General features: G+C 36.3%; 1 protein-coding gene across 7 annotated transcripts; it reads left to right on the forward strand.

Moving 5' to 3' along the window:
* The first annotated feature begins 543 nt into the window (after positions 1-543).
* Positions 544-20,774, forward strand: ZFAND1 (zinc finger AN1-type containing 1). 7 transcript variants are annotated; one of them, XM_035277569.3, is made up of 10 exons: positions 544-697; positions 3,364-3,406; positions 4,313-4,352; positions 6,797-6,836; positions 7,335-7,462; positions 7,549-7,640; positions 8,695-8,816; positions 13,817-13,858; positions 19,792-19,947; positions 20,045-20,774. In XM_035277569.3, the coding sequence occupies exons 1-10, from the start codon at positions 563-565 to the stop codon at positions 20,213-20,215; spliced, it is 969 nt and encodes a 322-aa protein (XP_035133460.1). In that variant the 5' UTR covers positions 544-562; the 3' UTR covers positions 20,216-20,774. The 7 variants fall into 7 exon arrangements, with proteins under 7 accessions (XP_035133460.1, XP_035133461.1, XP_035133462.1 ...); XM_035277570.3 differs by lacking the exon at positions 13,817-13,858; XM_035277571.3 differs by lacking the exon at positions 6,797-6,836.
* Positions 20,775-20,901: the final 127 nt, after the last annotated feature.

Here is a 20,901-nt window from a genome sequence, read left to right on the forward strand (position 1 = left end):
GGCAGGTGGGTATTTCTTTTCTTTTCTTTTCTTTTTTTTTTGAGACGGAGTTTCACTCTTGTTGCCCAAGCTAGAGTGAAATGGCGCGATCTCGGCTCATCGAAACCTCCGCCTCCCGGGTTCAAGCGATTCTCCTGCCTCAGCCGCCCGAGTAGCTGGGATTACAGGACGGGCATGAACCACCAAGACCGGCTAATTTTGTATTTTTAGTAGAGACGGAGTTTCTCCATGTTGGTCAGGCTGATGTCGAACTACTGACTTCAGGTGATCCGCCCGCCTCGAACTCCCAAGGGGCATTATAGGCATGAGCAACTGCGCCCGCCTGCAGGTGAGTATTTCTTTAAGGACTGGGCTGGAGGCCTTCGGCTCCGACTAAAACACTCACAGAAAACCTGCTCTTCCTGGTCACTGCGATCGCACCTAGGGCACAGAGAACAGCTGGTTTCCGGGTCCCGCCCAACCTGTGACTCCGCCCCTGGGTCCGCCACTCTCCCGGCAGGCGCCGCGCGCGCTCATTGCCTCGCCTCTCAGGCTGTGCCCCGCCTCTTGTGGCGCCGGAGAGATGGCGGAGCTGGACATTGGGCAGCACTGTCAGGTGGAGCACTGCCGGCAGCGAGGTGATCGGAGAGCTCCCAGCCCGCATCCCCGGCCGCGGGAGACAGGGGCTCCGCTTTGGCTCCGCGGATGGTGGCGGCGGGTGAGGGGAGGCCACAAGGCTGGGCAGAGCCTGAGGAGCGGGGTGGGAGCGTTTCTTCTGGGTCTGCAGTGAGATCTGTTGGTGTGTGTGGTTTTTTTGGCCGTAAACCTTTGAAATGACATGTGGTCTCCTTGGAAAGGAGCCATGCAATTCCTGAAAACGTACCTTGCAGTGTTCGTTTTGGTTTTCGAGTGTGCTGTGTCCGAGATGTGCACAGAGCCCACTGCTGGGTCGCGTGGTGCACACTTACTCTGCTGAGCGCGGGGATGGGGACGCATAGGGCTGGTCTGGGGGAGTTCTCCTTTGGCTTTTCCACTGCGACCTACAGCCAGCCACTTTCCCAAACTTTTTGTTTACTTACCTGTTACTTAGTTGTCAGAAGGAGCTGGGCGAGATCAACTCTCCCAACTAGTGTTCCGGTGCAGGTGTGTCCCGCAGAAGGCCATTCCTTTGCTTATTATTTTTTGAACAAACATTTACAGATCATTGATTTTGGTTCTTGGACCACATAAGGGTGTAAACTAGCCTTTTACACAGAAGACCGTTCCAACTAGTAAGCTGCATTTAGAGATAATTAATTATATGGCGGTGGGCTCTCCCCATCGCACTGAGAGACCTTGGGATATACCTAGTCCAAGGTAATGTGGCACTGGTTTCAGTATGTCATACACCTGGAAAAGGCAAGTTTTTGAAGCATTAGAACCCCACAGACTGTTCGGTCATTTGTACTAGTTTTCACTCCAAGTGTGTGTCATATATAATGACACACACTACATAAGTTAGCAAACAGGTTTCATCTCCCATTGCAACTCCAGTCATTGATATCAAGTGCCTGAATCACTGTGTCAAGGACTCTGAGGTTTAGCCCAGTTTCATAGTGATGTCTGCTGTGGACATGTGTGATAGGACAAGTGACACAATCCCTGCAAGGTTCTTCTTAGCCCTCTATATATGTATCTTTCACTACTGGCTGTAATCACAATCCGTGTGATTCAGAGTGACTTTTTTCATGTAGAAGCTTAGCCATGTGGGTTTCGATGTAATTTATGTGTATCTGGTATGCTTGATCCCCCGCTAGAGAGTCCAATACACATTATTTGCCGTTCATGACATGGCTCATTTTCCTTTCTAGCTATATATGTGTTTAGTGTCAATAACTGAGATGAGGCCAGGCCTATCTGTTTGGGACTAGTGGAAAGCAGTTAAGATTTAGACTACATCAAGTATATATCTTAAATTTTATCTACCTTCTGGAGGGATTTAAGGATGGTATCAGATGCTGAAATATTGTCTTGACTTAACTCTTTCCCCTGGGTCCTTCTAGTTTGTGTCTAATACTTTATTATCAAAAGTCTCAAAATAGTAAGCATCTCTATCCTGTCACTACAGTATTGTTCTTTGTTTGTTTGTTTTGTTTTGAGATGAAGTCTGGTTCTGTTGCCCAGACTGGAGTTCAGTGGCGCAATCTCAGCTCACTGTAGCCTCCACCTCCTGAATTCAAGTGATTCTCCTGCCTCAGCCACCTGAGTAGCTGGGATTTACAGGCATGCACCACCACGCCCAGCTAATTTTTTTGTGTTTTGTTTTAGTAGAGATGGGGTTTCTCTATGTTGGCCAGGCTGGTCTTGAACTCTTGACCTCAGGTGATTCGCCTGCCTCAGCTTCCCAAAGTGCTGGCATTACAGGCATGAGCCACCATGCCCAGCCCCTGGCAATATTGTTCTGAGTTGAGTATACTCAAAAGAAGTTAATTGTATTATTCTTATTAATTATAGTTACCATATTACTATTCTAATCTTTTACATATATCTCATTTGGTTTTTGTAATTACCTTGTGAGGTCAGTGTGACATACAGCACAGATACAGATATAGATATACTGACACATGCATACACACACATATACATATATACACAGGAAAGATGTGCTCATATGTTTATATCTATTTGTCTCTGTAGCTACCTGTATCTTTCTATTTTTGTTACTCAATAAGAGCTTTTGTTTTGTATATGTTCCTTTACATACATATATAGAAACACACACATATACTTTATATAAGTGTACTATATATTACATCAAATATATATATTTGAAATACCATAAATCTTATAGATGTATATATAAATATTAAAAATATATTTGAATGGTCAGGCTTTGGAGATACATATGTTCATATAGGTATATATTAATACACAGATATAAGTATATAAATATATATATAGGATATATATATATATATATACATATATATACACATAAGCTTTACTGTTAAGTGACTTGCCTGGCATTGTTAGATTAGTAAGCAGTGGAATCAGAACTGAATCCCAGGTTTTTAACTGCAAATGCGGAAATTTTGCAGTATACAGTCATCAAAAACACCTAGTAAATCTGGGAAACAAAAAAGAAAAAGAAAACCACTAGAACTTATTTTTTTCTGATTTAGTAAAGTTACAAGTAACATCTATTAATACCCACTGTTAATCCAGTTAATTTCTGTCACAGTTATTGAAGTTGTGGTTACTTTTGTTAGAGTGGTTACAAAGTGCTTGCTACGCTAGGATGTTGGTCAAAATGGGAAGTTTTTTCATAGAGGTTTGTCTTCTTGCTTAAGAAAACTAAATCCAAATCAGATACTGACCAGTACATACATTTTCCCTCCATTTTAGATTTTCTTCCATTTGTATGTGGTGATTGTTCAGGAATATTTTGGTAAGTTAAGTTTTTATGCAGGATTTGGGAGTAACTTTAGTGTTTAATAATATGGAGTTGTTTCTGAAAAGTAGAATGATTTAAAATAATTATTACTTTAGCCATTGATTATTGATATTCAGTAAAGTAATAGGCTCTGATTACTTCTTTGTATATGTGACTAATTCTTGAACTTCCAAAAGTGGGTTTATGTATTTGAATTTTATATTAAGTTACATTTTAGTCTTTTAATTACAAGGAGAAAATAATATTCACAATATAAAGATTATGGTAAAAATCTAGCTATAATTATTACTCTTTAATTAATAAAATAAAAAGAGCCCAACCTATAAATGCCTGAAAACAGGAATCACAGCATTTGAATACGTCACATACCAAGTAAAGCCTGGGAATTAACCAAGAATTTTGGAAAATGAGTTTACCTTACAATTAAACTGTAAAATGTCAAGCATTTAATTTATGAAATAGAGCACTGAACAAATAAATTCTTTTCAGACTGTAATTCAGAATGATTTCTTGGAAGTAAATAAAAGTAATATATGTTTTTAAATTATTCAGAATTAGAGCACTCTTCATGTTTTGCTACTGATGATCTTTGAGAAATAAAAATAACTGAAAAATTTGTTTATATTTTCATGTACCTAAAGCATTCAAAGTCAGTGTAATTTAGGGTGATGAATTGTTTTTACTCATACTGAAGTGGAACATTTGTGTTTTAAAACTTTTGAGACTATAGATGCTCCATCTTTACCTGACATTTCAGTTTTTCCTCATATTCCAAGTTATTAACACATAATGCTATTAAGCATAATGTGTCTTAAGAATACTGAACATTAAGATACCACAAATTACTGCCGTTATCTTTAAGTATGTTATTTAAATAAATGTTTATTGTTATTTTTTAAGCCTTGAACACAGAAGCAAGGAGTCTCATGGTTGTCCTGAGGTATGTTAATATTTTTCCAATCTGATAAAAATGTATTTATATTTATGTATTTTCATTCAGAATTTGATTTGATTTAAAGCCAGTCAGTGGCACAGAGATTAAAGTCTGGCATACTAAACTGATTATGTAAAGAGTCTTTTGCTTCATTTATATTATTTTTCTGTTTGAAAGAAAAATTGTTTTACTTGGTATTTGAAAATTTTTATCCTATTTCTTATTCCTCAACATTTCTGTTTAGGTAGCCCACTTACAGCATAAGGCTATATATTTATTTGTTTGTACGTTTTGTTATGTTTCAAGACGAAGTTTCGGTCTTGTCGCCCAGGCTGGAGTGCAATGGGAGGATCTCAGTTCACTGCCACCTCTACCTCCTGTGTTCAAGCGATTCTTCTGCCTCAGCTCCCCAAGTAGCTGCGCGTATAGGCATGAGCCACGACGCCAAACTAATTGTTGTATTTTTAGTAGAGATGGGGTTTCACTATGTTGGCCAGGCTGGTCTTGAGGGAATTTTTTTTTTTTTCCAGCTTCATGAGGGGGCATAGTTTTAAGTGCAAGAACTTTCTAGTGCCATGCCCTCCTTCCATTTTTTTCTATCTGGGAGATTTAACGGTTTATGTTTAAATTTTGCTGGTGCAGGAAGAAACTAAAAGTTAATTGCCCCAGCAGAAGTTTAAAGGAACTCTTCATTGGCCAAAGGAATTTGGGAAGGTGGGAATTTCTTCTATGATAAATTCCCCTGTTCCTTTACTACACTGTATTTCCGAAAATCAACGCCCCTATTCCAACAAAAGTTAAAATTTCCTGTTCAGAAGGGGGAATGAGGGAATGTGTTCTATTTCCGGGTCCATGAAGAGGTGTAGTTTTAAGGGCAAGAACGTCCCAGCGCCATGCCCACCTCCTAACTCTCTCCATCCGGGAGGTTTAACAGTTTATGTTTCAATTTCACGGGCACGGGAAGAAACTAAAAGTCAGTCACTCCAGCAGAAGTTTAAAGGAACATCTTTCATTGGCCAAAGGAACTTGGGAAAGTGGGAATTTCTCCCAGGATAAATTCCCTGCTCCTTCACCCACGCCAGATTTCCAACTCTCTTAAATCCCTTCGCACATGGTGGGAGCTCCCTCTGGGATTTCCCCTCTGGAATCCCCTTTCACACTCTTCCTGGAAGTCTTTCTCTTCTTTTCCTTTCCTTATCTTTTCTCTACCTAAATAAAATCACCTTCCTGCAACACTTCTTGGGTCCAGTATTTACTTTTACAAGCATATGGCGCACCTGCAGTGGTCCCAATGCTTATTCCTTCAAAGGTTGAAGGTGAAGAACCCACAGCCTTCTCCTAGCTCAGGAGCTGTGCCTCGCCAACACCCAAAAAAACACCTGGTTACAGTCTCAAACTCCTGACCTTGGGTGATCCACCTGCCTCGGCCTGCCAAAGTGCTGGGATTACATGTCTGAGCCACCGCTCCTGGCCAAGGCTATCTATTTATAAATATACACTGAAGTGAATGTCCTCCTTATATATTCCCTCCAGTTCACTGTGTTCTTTACTGTGGTGTTCATTTTCATTGATGCCTTCTGACAGGATCTGTGGTAGTAAATCATTCTGGTTCAGTAAGCCTAAGACCACCAGGAACAAATCTATAGTCTAATAAAATTCCTACCCTAATTTTTCACAAATCATAATTTAAGAAAGATCTGGCAGATAGAAGTCAAAATATTACCCCTATTACTGGTAAGGATAAGTTGAATGATAAAGCTCAGCATACAGCCAAATGGGTTTGCAAAGAAAATCCAGAATTAAGCAGACTTGCCCAGCAGTCATGGCAGTATTGGATCAAGTTAGGCTTTCTCCCTGAAGGTAGTTCAATTCCAAGAGGAAGAGAGAAAGCTAAGCCCACCATGTCCAATGTGCTCTACACTTTTCAGTGAACATTTATTCCTGCCCATCATTTACCAAGTGCTTTACCAAGGATTTTCACATCTGTTCTCTCAGTTATAGAAACTAAAGTTACAGGAGGTTCTGTTGAAATCTGATTCTTTCAAGTCTAAATGATAAGTCAAAATCGGACTCTTTGAAGTTTACATGAACTATTTGAGGAACATTAAAATTAATTGGAGGAAATATTTAGTCATACAATAAAACTTACTGATGTTTCTTATAGTTTTTAAATCTATCCTGTGTTTTCTTTTTCTTAGGATATAATTTGATTTCTCTGAATGTCTCTCAGTTAATTAGATCTCATTAATTAAATACTGAAATATCATTAGACCACTGCAACAAGTTCAAAAAGATACTTACTTCCAACAAGATGTGACTATTACTTATAAACAGGAATTCACTTTGGTTGTAGTTTTCAAGCATTTATTTCCCTAAGTTTACTCATCTTTAGAAACCTGGTTTCTTAATGAATAACCTGACTGATCTAGATCTTTTTTTCTTTTTTTTAGTCTTTCAAAATCTTTTCTTCCTGTAATGGAGTATTTGCTGGTAATGACAATATAAAATAAGGCATAGAGAATAATATATGATTATGAAAGTTGTCTTTAACCTTTTATCTCATGAATAAATAAATAATTTTTAAGTGTTTTATTCTCTGAGTTAAGTGTTTCATCCCCTAAAATTAGTGTGGAAAGTAGGTTGACTAGCCATTTGAGGGTTGATGAGATAATTACCTGAGCATGTTATAGGGGCGTCTTTGTATGAGACTGTTACAAAGCAGGTTAATATTGTAGAGAGTAATTAAATAGTCATTTTAACTTGACTTAGAAGATAAATATACCACAGTAGGAAAATTGTGAAAATGTAGAACAGTCAGCATAGTAATCATTTGTCACACAAAACATTCATTATGATCTTTATGTGAGAGTAGGTAATTTGCTCTAATAAGTTTAAGCAAAAATAATATGAATGCTGCCTTCTAGAATAGACACATTGATTTAGTTTAGGCCTGAAATATAATGCATTTCCTCCATTTTGCACTTTCAGGTGACTGTAAGCAATGAGAGACTAAAGACAGATCAACATACATCTTACCCGTGCTCATTCAAAGACTGTGCTGAAAGAGAACTTGTGGCAGTTATATGTCCTTATTGTGAGAAGAATTTTTGCCTGAGGTAATCACTTAACTGTTCACACTTTGTATATCTGTTTAAGTCATATACAAATACATGAACTAGTGTCACTTTTCTGTTGCTCATAGACACCGTCATCAGTCAGATCATGAATGTGAAAAACTGGAAATCCCGAAGCCTCACATGGCTGCCACTCAGAAACTTGTTAAAGACATTATTGGTAAATATCTAGAAAGCCCCCTTTTTTTTTTTGCTTTCCTAGTTCCAGAGCTCCTGCTTTTTATGTCTGCTTTTCAGTTATGGGAGGCATCATTAATAGCCCCAGAGGTATTTGTATTAACTTGTATTTTGATGATATTCTTGTGACAGTATTTCTTACAAGGTCTACCTGACCAATAAAAATGTGAAAATGATTTGGAAGTACTCTACCATAAATATTTATCTGTTTTGCCGAGCCACCTAGATTAGCTAGTTAACCATCTAGGCTAGAAGTGGTATTCATGAGATTAAAGTAGTCAGTTACTTTCTCTATAGACTAAACTCTTAAGCCTAGTCAGCTGTGCTGTGAATGCTACTGATTATAAGAGATGCCAGGAAAGAATGTATCTGTGATGTAAATCAGTCTCTGTTAGTATGTTAGTTCAGAATTTTAATCTCATATTAAAGATAGTACCTTTATTAAAATCTTGCATAACCAATTCTTAAAGTTGTCTGTAGAAGCATTAATGACTGCTTTAGGTTAACTAGGCTTAAGTTGGAAAGAAGCACATTTTAGTGAATTTTTTGATGTGGAGATAGCTTGGATTAATCTCAATGATATTTTTGCATTGACCATGTAAATATAAAACCTGTACAATGAATGTGGTTTCTGTATATCTCTCTTGTGTGTAATTTTTTTTTTTTTTTTGAGACCAAGGCTGGAGTGCAGTGGCATGATCTTGGCTCACTGCAACCTCCACCAGTTCAAGCAGTTTTCTGTCTCAGCCTCCCCAGTAGCTGAGATTACAAGTACCCACCACCAAGCCTGGCTAATTTTTTGTATTTTTAGTATAGACGGGATTTTACCATCTTGGCCAGGCTGGTCTTGAACTCCTGACCTTGCAATCCACCCACCTCAGCCTCCCAAAGTTCTGGAATTACAGGTGTGATCCACTGCGCCCCGCCATGTGTAATTTATATATGTTTCAGGGTCATAATTAATAAATGCTTTATAATAAAACTCTACTTGTAATGTGAAAGTTTTATGTGATTACATGCTTACACTTATTTCTTAGATTCTAAGACAGGAGAAACAGCAAGTAAACGACGGAAAGGTGCCAAAAATAGTGAAACAGCTGCAAAGGTTGCATTGATGAAATTAAAGATGCATGCTGATGGCGATAAGTCATTGCCACAGGTTAGTCTTAGAGATTTTTAAAAACACAAAAATTTCAAATATAGTTGAAGTCGTCTTTGTATTCCTCCTTCCCATCAATTAACAACTAACCTAAACCTGGTATGTATCATTTTTGATATATATGTCTGCATAAATAATACATAGTTTTGTGACTTTTTTCACTTTACAGATATGGCAGTGAACCATATATATCCTTCTTCTAGTTGATTTTTTTTTCCCCACTTGGCATGTGCTGTCAACGTTTAACCATGCTGAGACATTTAGTCTTGCTCATTCGTTTTGATAGCTGCACATTATTCCATAGTATCAATATACCCCAATTTATTCTCTTAATAAACAAAATTCAGATTTTTTCAATTTTTTTGCTATTATAAACTGTCTATGGTAACCATCCTTGTGTATATGTAGAAGAGTTTCTCTAGGACTATTCCTTTAGAACTTCACAATATCAGTTATTTTATGTAACAACCCAATATATATACATACCTTAACACAACTTGAGTGGTACTTACCGTTAATGTGTGTTATATATTATGATATTTTTATTTTCTATTTTAAAGACTGTTAGTCAGAACCTATTAGGTTGATTTTCAACCCTTGATGGATTGAGACTACCAGTTTAAAAAATGCTACCTTAGGAAATATACCTAGAAATAGAAAACCTGGTTTATGGACATTGCTGATCTTCAGCTTTACTACATGTGGTCAGCTTCCTGTTGTCAGTGGTTGTACTCATTTGTCTCTTTCTAGCAGTGCTTTCAACCATGTCTATTATTTTTGATCATTTATTCTTTCATAAAAATTTTAGGATCACTTTGCTGTGTTCTATGAAATTATGATTTTGATAGAAATAATGCCGAATTTTAGATTAGAGACAGTGGACATCTTTAGAGTTTTGACTCTTCTCATCTATGTCTGTTGCATATCTTTCCAACTTTCTTTCTTTTCTTTTATGTGTAATTATAGAAGTAATTATAGAATAATGCTTACCATAAGTATTTACATACCTTTTCTTAGTTTTATTCTTAGGCTCTTTATAATTTTTGCTGTCATTATAAATAATACCTTTTTTAAAACATCACATTTTCACCGGGCATGGTGGCTCATGCCTGTAAGCCCAGCACTTTGGGAGGCCGAGGCAGGCAGATCAGGAGGTCAGGAGATTGAGACCATCCTGTCCAACATGGTGAAACCCCATCTCTACTAAAAATCCAAAAATTAGCTGGGTATAATGGTGCATGCCTGTAGTTCCAGCTACTCACAAGGCTGATGCACAAGAATCACTTGAACCCTGGTGATTACAGTGAGTGGAGGCTGCAGTGAGTCAAGATCATGCCATTGCACTCCAGCCTGGCTACAGAGTGAGACTGTCTCAAAAAAATAAAAAATTACATTTTTCTAATTATTGTTGGTTGATGTTATGTGTCTTTCTATTCAGCAAATAAATTCCTAATAGTTCCCATGTTCTGTAGATTTTCTGGGCTATTTTCTGTGTAGTCATATCTTCTGCAAATGCCAATTTTTGTGGATTTTTTTCTTCTTTTCTTTGTATTATTGTTTGTCTTAATGTTGAGTTCTTCAGAACAATGTTGAATAATATGGGCAATAGAAGGAATCTTCATCATGTTTCTGACTTTAATGCAAATGTGTCTAAAGTTTCATCAAGTATTAGATATACTGTAAAAATGTGTAAGTAGCCTTTTTCATGATACATTTCTTTCTATTCCTAGTTTGCTAGGAATTTATATTACGAATGGATATTAAACTTTACTGTAAATTTTTATCTTGCATCAAGTGAGATTGTTTTTTCATCATCAATGTAATAACTTTTATTAATCAGTTTTTCTGTCGTTAGGTCATCAAATATTCCAGGATAAATCACTTGACTCTGGTATATAATTCTTTAAAATGCACTAAGAAATTGATTTGCTAACATACTCTTTAGTGTGTGTTAGTGACATTAATAGCAAGATTATGCTCAAAAATTAGTTGAGTAGCTTTCCCTCTTCTATTCTTTGAGGTAGTTGTAGAGGGTGGGAATTATTTGTTCTCAAAGGTTTGATAACACTTAGTTGTAATTCTTGGAGAATTTCTAATACCATTCCAATATGTTACATCTTGGTTTATCTGGATAATCTATTTCTTCTGAAGTCAGTTTTGGTAAATATTTTTCGAAAATATTACTTGATGTAGATTTTTCAATTTATTATTATCAAGTTGTTCCAGTTATTCTTGTTATACTTCAGAATCTCTATGTGCCTTTTGTCATTGTACTTCTTTCTTAATATTTTTCATTTGTACTTTTCCCTTTTTCCCCTTTAGACAGAATAGCTAGAAGTTTATCCTTATTTTTCTTAGTGTTTTCAAATAACCATGATTTGGATTTAAAGACTTCTATGTTTTGTTTTCTGTTTCACTAATTTTTGCTTTTCTGTTATTTCCTTCTGCTTTGTTTAGATTTTTCTCTAGTGTCCTTTTTCCAACCTTTCACATAGAATAGTAATGTATTTATTTTTAATATACTTGTTTAGGTGTAACAGTATACTTGTTTGGTGTCTTTATTTTGGTACCATTTCAAATGCAGGCAAGTTACAAACATAGTACAAGTAACTTTTCCATATCCTTTACCCAAATGTACCAATTATTTGCATTTTGCACTGTTTGCTTTATTATCTACTATCTTTCTCTGTCTATGTACTATATGTATATGTGTGTACTTAATTTTTGGTCCACTTGATTTATCAGTTTCTCAGATAGGTTAAAATCTCCCACTATGGATGTGGTTTTGTTAATTTTTTTATATAACTCTAATGGTTTGTAGAGTTATATATTATCAAGTGCATAGAATTTCTTCATTGTTATATGTTCTTTATACATTTTGCCTTTAATCATGTTTTGAATTATAATATTGTTTCACTAGCTTTCTTTTGGTGAATATTTAACAAGTATGTAACTTTTTCATCCCTTTATATTTCAACTTTTTTTGTTATTTTGTTTTAGGGTGTCTCTTGTAATCAGCATATAGCTGAACTTTGTTTTTTTTTAAACCAGTTTGATAGTATCTCTCTTTTGTAGGTGAGTTGAATCCTTTCTTGTTTATTGTGGTCATTGGTGTATTTGAACATATTTCTTCCATCATATATTTTCTTTTTTTTTTTTTTGAGACAGAGTTTCGCTCTTGTTACCCAGGCTGGAGTGCAATGGCGCAATCTCGGCTCACCGCAACCTCCGCCTCCTGAGTTCAGGCAATTCTCCTGCCTCAGCCTCCTGAGTAGCTGGGATTACAGGCACGCACCACCGTGCCCAGCTAATTTTTTGTATCTTTAGTAGAGACGGGGTTTCACCATGTTGACCAGGATGGTCTTGATCTCTTGACCTCGTGATCCACCTGCCTCGGCCTCACAAAGTGTTGGGATTACAGGCGTGAGCCACCGCGCCCAGCCCCATCATATATTTTCTGCTCATCACCCTTTTTATTTGACTCTTTCTCTTTCCTTATGTATTGATTGAATTTGTTCTGATGGCTTAGAAACCATTGATTACAATTTTTTATTTAAATGACTACCCCTGATATTTTACTTTTTTGAAATTTTATTTTATATTTTTCAAATTGCAAAGATAGTACGAGCTTTTAACAAGTATACCTATCAAAAGATGCATATGGAGAAAAAAACACAGTCTCCTGTGTCTCTCATCCATTTTCATCCCCCTAAAGAAGCAGTTCTTAACTGAGAGCAGTTTTGCCCCCTCAGGAGACATTCAGCAATTCTGGATATATTTTTGGTTGTCACAGTTGGGAATGGGGTGCTCCTGGTATTTAGTTGGTAGAGGCCAGATATGCTGTTAAATTCATACATTGTAGAGGACAAGGCTGACAACAGAGAATTTCTTGGCCTAAAATGTAAATAGTGACCAAGTTGAGAAGACCTGCCCTGAAGTACTCAGTAATACTTATATTACTTTGCAATTCTTCTGTTACTTAAAACACAGCAGTAAAACTTCTGCAAGAGTTACTTTGAGACACTCTTCTTCTAACACATTTCATCCTTGCAACAAGCTTATAAGGTATGCACTTTCACAAAAAGAGCAGCTTTTTACTAACATAGCTAGTAAGTGGAGAACTACGAATTGATACTAGGCAGTCTGGTTTCACAAACCATCTTCACACACTTAATATATCATGAAGCATTCTATAAGTTTGTAGATAAAAGATTTTCCTATATTATTAATGTTTGTGTGTGTATAAATATAGATATACTAGAGATATATGTGTGTTTATGTGTCTATACATATATGTATAATATATATGTGTGTAGTATATACATGTATAAGTGTGCATATGTGTGTGTATCATTTTACATCAACACACTTAAAAAAAATACTTTCTATATACCAAGCCCTGAGAATACAGCAGTGAAAAACAGAGTCTCTGCCCTTATAAACCCAGAGTTCCTGGAATTTATATGCCACTAGGCTGAGACAGATATTAAATATAATATTTCATGTAGTGATTAGGGCTGTAAATAAAACTAAAGTAGGTTTGGGGTAGATGATATATGCTTCTCCCTTTAGATCCTACTCTGATTAATGCCTAGTAGAAATCCCCTCAAGTGAATTGGTGTGACTCTAAATCATTTTCTTTGCAAATTGCATCCTTTTCTGTGGTATGGGTATACTGTGGCTTATTTTGTCATTTTTTTTTATTAATGAGCATTCACTTTGTTTCCAGTTTTGGCTACTATGCTAATTAGCCTGTGTGGTACTTTTCTTTCTGTGAGATAAATTCCCAAGAACATGTTTGCTCTGTCAAAGGGTATGCATATTTTAAATTTTAATAAAAATTGCCAAACAACTTTACCAAGAAATTGCAACAATTCACATTTCTAATCAAACTTCATTGACTGATTGCCTATGCTAAGCATTGTTTTGTGGCTCTACGTTTTTAATCACCTTTAGCACTTACAACTCTTCTGAGATATATTTTTATTCTAATTTTACAGATGAGTAATCTGAAGTTAAGTATTTTTGAGAGCACTAACTTGGTAAGAGCCTGCCATTCTAACCAGTTCAACATACTGCCTCTTGTGGCCAAACATGAGAGTACCCTTTTCCTTTATGGTTTCCCGTAGCTATTAGCATTCTTTTTAATATTTTACAGTCTAGTGGCTATAAAGAGATATTTCATAAATGCTTTAATTTGTATTTCCCTGACTACTGTTCAGGTTGGATAACTTTAATATGTTTTTTGGGCATTTGGAATTGCTCTTCTCTGAATTGTTAATACGTATCCTTTGATCATTTTTCTTTTGGGATATTTGACTTTTTATTTTGTTTGGTCAACTTATAGAAGCTCTTAGACTATAAAAGATACAATCCTTTATAATCGTTCTTCTTTATAAACTGTTTTTTAAATCTATCAATGTATTGATTTTGCTTATATTTCTTATTGACATATCAATATTTTCCATTTACATTTTCCAAGCTCTGTCTTTCCTTTCATTCCTGTTATGGTTTTCCTTTGGGTTTTGGGTGTGTTTTTGTTTTGTTTTGCATTAGTCTTTTTTCTTTTTTTTTTTTGAGATGGAGTTTCGCTCTTGTTGCCCAGTCTGGAGTGCAATAGTGCAATCTCAGCCTACTGCATCCTCTGCCTCCCGGCTTCAAGTGATTCTTCTGTCTCAGCCTCCTGAGTAGCTGGAATTACAGGTTTGTGGTATCACAGCATCTAATTTTTGTATTTTTAGTAGAGACAGAGTTTCACCATGTTGGTCATGCTGGTCTCAAACTCCTGACCTCAGGTGACCCATCCACCTCAGCCTCCCAAAGTGCTGGGATTGCAGGCGTAAGACACTGTGTCCAGCTTGTTTTGCATTAGTCTTCAACCCACCTGGTTTTTCTGTTAGCATGTGATGTTAGCTAAGGGCTTAATTTTATTTTCTTCTAGTTGTTTAGGTAGTTTTGCCATCACTGATTAATAAATTATCAATGTTTTATTGTATTGAAATACCAAAATATCACCTTCATGAAAAGCTGAGCATTTTATTTTCTGTATATGAGTTTATTTCTTAATTTTCTATTCTAGTCTACTCATTTATTTTTTACTCATAAGTTAATACCAAATTGATTTGGAACAATAGCTTTATAGAATGTTCTATATCTGATCGTGCAAGTTCCATCTATATTTTTCCATTTTTTCTTAGTACTTTTCTTAGCATTTATTCATCCATCTGAATGCTCAGATTTTGAAAAATACCACTCTTAGGATTTATAGGTTATCATAATGGAGCAGGGTTGTGAATAATAGCCTTCAACATAGCCTGTTAAAGAAGTTAGACTCTTTAAAAGCAAAACTGTGGAAACTGAGAATATGACTATAAAAAGCAGCAGCTAACAGGATAATCTTAGACAGAAATGTGGATTCCTGCATCCCCTCATGTCTCCCACAGGATTTGATAAGTGAACATTGCCTGAAGGAAGTGAGGATTTGATCCTTTGCTTGAAGGCCCCTTTGCCATTCTCCTGGGGATATTGTACCATCTTGGCCTCCTTTTTTATGTCCGGAGGATTCCAGCTCCTTTCCTGCTCATAAGATTCCAGTAATTCTTGCAAAATATCCTTTATGAATACCTGAGTGGTTTCTATGAAGTTAGGTGAAGTACAGTTCAAATTCCCACCAGTGTCTACTAGCAAGTCTAGGCTTTTGACCTGACTCAGAACCATTCCTGAAGGATTCACATTGGATTTGCTTTGTAGGCTATACATTAATTTTGGAAGAAATGACATTTTTATGACATTGTCTTTCTATAAGGACCTTGTATGTCTTTATTTATTCAGATGTTTTATTGCCTTCTGTAACTTTTTTTTTTTTTTTTGAGACAGAGTTTTGTTCTTGTTGCCCAGGCTAGGGTGCAATGGTGCAATCTTGGCTCACTGCAACCTCTGTTTCCCAGGTTCAAGCGATTCTCCTGCTTCAGCCTCTCGAGTAGCTGGGATTATAGGCATGTGCCACCAAGCCTGGCTAATTTTGTGTTTTTGGTAGAGTTGGGGTTTCTCCATATTGGTCAGGCTGGTCTTGAACTCTGATCTCAGATGATCCACCCACCTCAGCCTCTCAAAGTGCAGGGATTACAAGCATGAGCCACTGTGCCTGGCCATCCTTCTGTAACATTTTATGTTTTTCTTCTTTTACGTTGTATTCCATATTTTCATTGCTACTTACTTTATGGGTTTTGTTTATATTAGAAAAAGAATATTTTCCCCTATTCTATTGCCAAGTACTTATTGCTAATAAAGAGGAAAAAATTTTGAGTTCTGTATACTCATATTATTCAGCTACATCTCCAAAAACTTCTATTAATTTTAGAAGTTTTTTTCTATTAATGTTTTCAATTTTCTAGTTAAAAATTATACCTCATTAACAAATAAGAATAGCTCTAATTTTTTCAACAATTATACTCATTATTTCATTTTTCATACTACATTATCTATAATCTCCAGTATAATATCCTAAAATAATGGTGATAACAACTATGTGCTCACATTCTTTGTGTATATAATTAAATAGCATTTTTTTCTCAAAGCATAAAGTTAGTTGGTATTATATCCTCCTGAATACGAGCTTGAAATGCTTCATCCAGTTGACTGTCTCCTATCCCATCATCTTACTTTAACATATAAAAATTAATTTTAAGTGAATAGCTATTTAAATTTACCAATACTTCTTTGTTTTTTGTTTGCTTGTTTGTTTAGTTTCTCATTCATTGGGGCTGACTTTTATTTTGGCTAAAGTACATTCTTTAGCAATTCATTCAATAAAGGTCTCTGGTAATAAAGTTACTCTATTAGTCTTTTGTTTGTTTGAACATGCCCTTATTTTGCCCTTGCTTTTAGCTGGATTGTCTACTGAACTTTCTCAACTCTTTTAATATACTTTGTCATCTATTATTGCAGAAATATCTGTGTTGGTCTTACTCTATGAATAATCTATCTTTTTTGGTAGCTTTTAAGATTTCTTGTGATATTTTTCAATTTTTGTGGAATGTTTCTACATGTGGATTTATTTTAATTATTCAGTTTGACACATTTTAAATTTCGATTTTTTGGAAAACTGTACTCATTTTCTCTCTAAATAGTGCCAACTTCACCACTTCTTCTTTTCTGAATCTCTTGTTGACGTATTTTGGGAATCTATAATTGTTTTTGCTTTGAGATAGAATCTCACTCTTTCACCCAGGCTGGTGTGCAGTGGCACAATCTTGGCTCACTGCAGCCTCCACTTCCCGAGTTCAAGCAATTCTTGTGCCTCAGCCTCCTAAGTAGCTCAGACTACAGGTGCATGCCATCACACCCAGCTAATTTTTGTATTTTCAGTAGAGACAGAGTTTTGCCATGTTTGTGAGGCTGGCCTCAATCTCCTGACCTCAAGTGATCTGTCTGCCTCAGCCTCCCAAAGTGCTGGGATTACAGGTATGATCCACCGCGCCCAACCTATAATTATTTCTCTCTTTGTATCTCTTTACACAGTGTTCTGGATGACTTCCTCGTATCCATCTTATAATAAATTAGGGCTTTTTATTGAGGATTATAGAAACATTTATATTAAATTTTGAGTGTTTTACTCCAGAAGCTATTTTTTAAGCTGAATCTTCATGTCTTTTCTTGTTTTATTTGTGCCTGTTTTGACTTTATAACTTTTTGTTCCTTTTTATGGATATTATCACTTTTTAAAATCTAATTGTACATCTTAAATACCTTATTTTAAGGTCTTTTTAAAGTTCAACTGTCTTCATTTGCCCATAATGAGTTAACCTTTAGTTTATTTTGAAATTTCAGTTACTGAATTTGATATGTTCATCTTGAATAGGAGGTTCTTCCTCTATCTCTCCTTCCCCTCACTCACAGATCCCTGTCTAGCAATTTTGTACTTAAGTAGGCATTCAGCAGTAGCTTCTTTCGCTGCCCTTCCTGGGGCACAGGCCCCTCACACTCCTCTGCTTCCACGTAGGGAGCCTGACCCAGGAGTTTATACTTATCTCCCTGTGGTACTGTTATTTCCCACTTACCTTAAGCTGAAATTACCTCTTCCTCTTCTGGAGTCCTGAAAGCCTGTGGCTCACCCAGCCTATCACTTTGCATTTCTGTTTCATTTTTGATCCTCATACACATTTATCTTTTTTTTTTTTTTTAAGATAAGGCTGTATCTTTTAAATTTTCTCTTTCTCTATCTTCTTGCTTCTTTGTTTTTGGAGCAGGGACTGTTTGATTACAGAGTTTGAATTTCCAGTGATTTCTTGTTTTTTCTTTTAATACTTCTTACCTGTAATAACAAACCCCCTATGCCTTAATGCCGAGATGGGAATCATGTTGAATTTATTATTTTTCTGAATAATTATCCTCTTTCCCCCACAAGTTAGAGATGTTCCAGTTATGCCAAAATTTTTGTTGTAGCAAGAATTAATCTGTAAAGCCAGCACTTTTAAAAAGCAGTTTTTAGGAATCAGTGAAGATCAAAGACCAAACCTTTTGCTCCTATTCATTTTTGCCTGCCTTTTTTTCTGTTTTGATTTGTCTGGTTGAGATAGGGTCTTACTCTATTGCCCTGACTAGAGTACAGTGGCATGTTCACCACTTACTGCACCCTCCACCTTCTCAGGCTCAAGTGATCCTCCCACCTCAGCCTCCAGAGTAACTGGGGCTACTGGCACACACCACTCTACTCAGCTAATTTTTTCATACTTTTTGTAGAGATGGAGTTTCACCATGTTGCCTAGGCTGGTCTTGAACCCCTGGGCTCAAGTAGTTTGCCTGCCTTGACCTCCCAAAGTGCTGAGATTACAGGCATGAGCCATTATGCTCAGCCATCCATTTGTTAATTACGCAAGAAAATATAATATAAGGAGAGGGCAGATAGTATATAGAATACTAGAGAAATACTTTCCAAATTCCTTGTTTTGTTGATAAGGTACTTGGGGTTTGGGGTCTTTTTCTATCTTTTTTTTTAATGTTTTCTTGTTCCAAAAAGTCCTTCTGTCCCAATGTATAGTGAGGTATTTCACACAAAAGGAAATGTTATATGTGTTAAAAATCTTTGAATTGTAAGTGACAAAAACCAGGACAATCAAAACAAACTTTTTCTCTCATATAATGGGGAATAATGAATTGATCTGGTCTTGGGGGATGACCAAATTCAGGGACTCAGATTATGTCAAGTTTATCTGTTTTTTTGTTATTTCTCTTTCTACACTGATCTCATATTTTCCCATTTGAGGAACCTTTTTCCATATTGGTTCAGGAATGGCTATGGGTAACAGGGTTCACTGTAGGCAATTCCAGGTTTAATTTGATGAAACTTAAACAAATTAAGGAGAGGCCAGGTGGCTCACGCCTGTAAATCCCAGAACTTTGGGAGGCCTACATAGGCAAATCACCTGAGGTCAGGAGTTTAAGAACAGCCTGATCAATATGGTGAAACCCCATCTCTGCTTAAAATACAAAACTTAGCCAGATGTGGTGGTGCATGCCTGTAATCCCAGCTTGGAAGGCTGAGGCAGGAGAATCACTGGAACCCAGGAGGCAGAGAATTGCAGTGAGCCAAGATTGCACCATTGCACTCCAGTCATGGCAAGAATAGTGAAACTCCATCTCAAAAAAAAAAAAAAAAAAAAAAAAAAAAAAAAAAATTAAGGAGCATGCTCTTTGTCTCCTAAGCTGTTGAACATAAAATCTCGGAAATAGACCTGATTGGCCTTACTTAGGCCTCATGCCTCTATTTGCACAGATCACCCTGGCCAGGGTCTTGGTCCTATGCCTATACATTTATGTGTATTTTTGGCTACTATGATTGATATTCCAAACAGTAGGTACATTGTTAGAGGGTAATTCTGCTCTGACCAGAAGAAGAGCAGAAAGGCTGGCACCAGACAAAAACTGATGTCTGTTTCATCTATGTAATGGTTGTTTTAACTTTTTTGTTTTACAGACAGAGAGAATTTACTTTCAGGTTTTCTTACCTAAAGGGAGCAAGGAGAAGAGCAAACCCATGTTCTTTTGCCACCGATGGAGCATTGGAAAGGCCATAGACTTTGCCGCTTCCCTAGCCAGTCTTAAAAATGACAATAACAAATTAACAGCTAAGGTAACATCTCATTATGATAATATTTCCGTAAAGGTTTTATGATGCTCCATTCAAGCATGTTTATTTGTTAAAGTATAACTTACTTCTCCCTTCACAGAAATTAAGGCTGTGTCACATTACTTCAGGAGAAGCCTTACCTTTGGATCATACTTTGGAAACCTGGATTGCTAAGGAGGATTGTCCTTTGTATAATGGTGGAAATATAATCTTGGAATATCTTAATGATGAAGAACAATTTTGTAAAAATGTTGAATCTTACTTGGAATAATCATTCAAGGATTCAAGTCAGAAATCACAAGGAAAATTCTATTACATGTTTAAGTCCATTTCTTTTACTACACATACTATTTGTTTTAATTTTTTAAAGTTGCCTTTTAACTTATCTCCCACTTACATCACATTTTAGTTATGAGTTTTCTATTAAATTAGAGTGTTTTGGTCTTAAGTTTAATTGTGTATTGATCCTCAATTATTAGCAAATTCTTATATTTAATTAGCTTTCATTAGGTTATGCTGTAGTGACAACAGCAAAGATGTGTTTCCCAGTGAGTTGATGTTACCTGTTGACTGACGCTGGCACCACTCCGTGTCATCTTCACTCCACGATCAAAGGTGAAGGAAAGGCCCTCTTTTGGGACATTGTCATTGTTTTAGCGGAGAAAGAAACAGATGAAATACACTTCAGTTTTCTCCTAAAAGATGCATGTATCATATTTGCTTTAAGCAAGTCATGTGGCCAAGCCTAGCATCATGGAGCCAGAAAGTATAGCCTTCTCTCTATCTACATCATGATGAATAAATTGACAGATGTACATGAATTATAGAAACTTAGAGGTCATCCTTATTCAGTCTTACAATTTTTACATGAAGAATTACATGAAGGCCTAGGAGGAGAAAATGATTTTTTTCTATTACCTAACTGGATTGGCAGATATTTCTGATAAAGACCCGCCT

The sequence above is a fragment of the Callithrix jacchus genome, chromosome 16 (genome assembly GCF_049354715.1).
Source record: "Callithrix jacchus isolate 240 chromosome 16, calJac240_pri, whole genome shotgun sequence".
NCBI classification, from domain to species: Eukaryota; Metazoa; Chordata; class Mammalia; order Primates; family Cebidae; genus Callithrix; species Callithrix jacchus.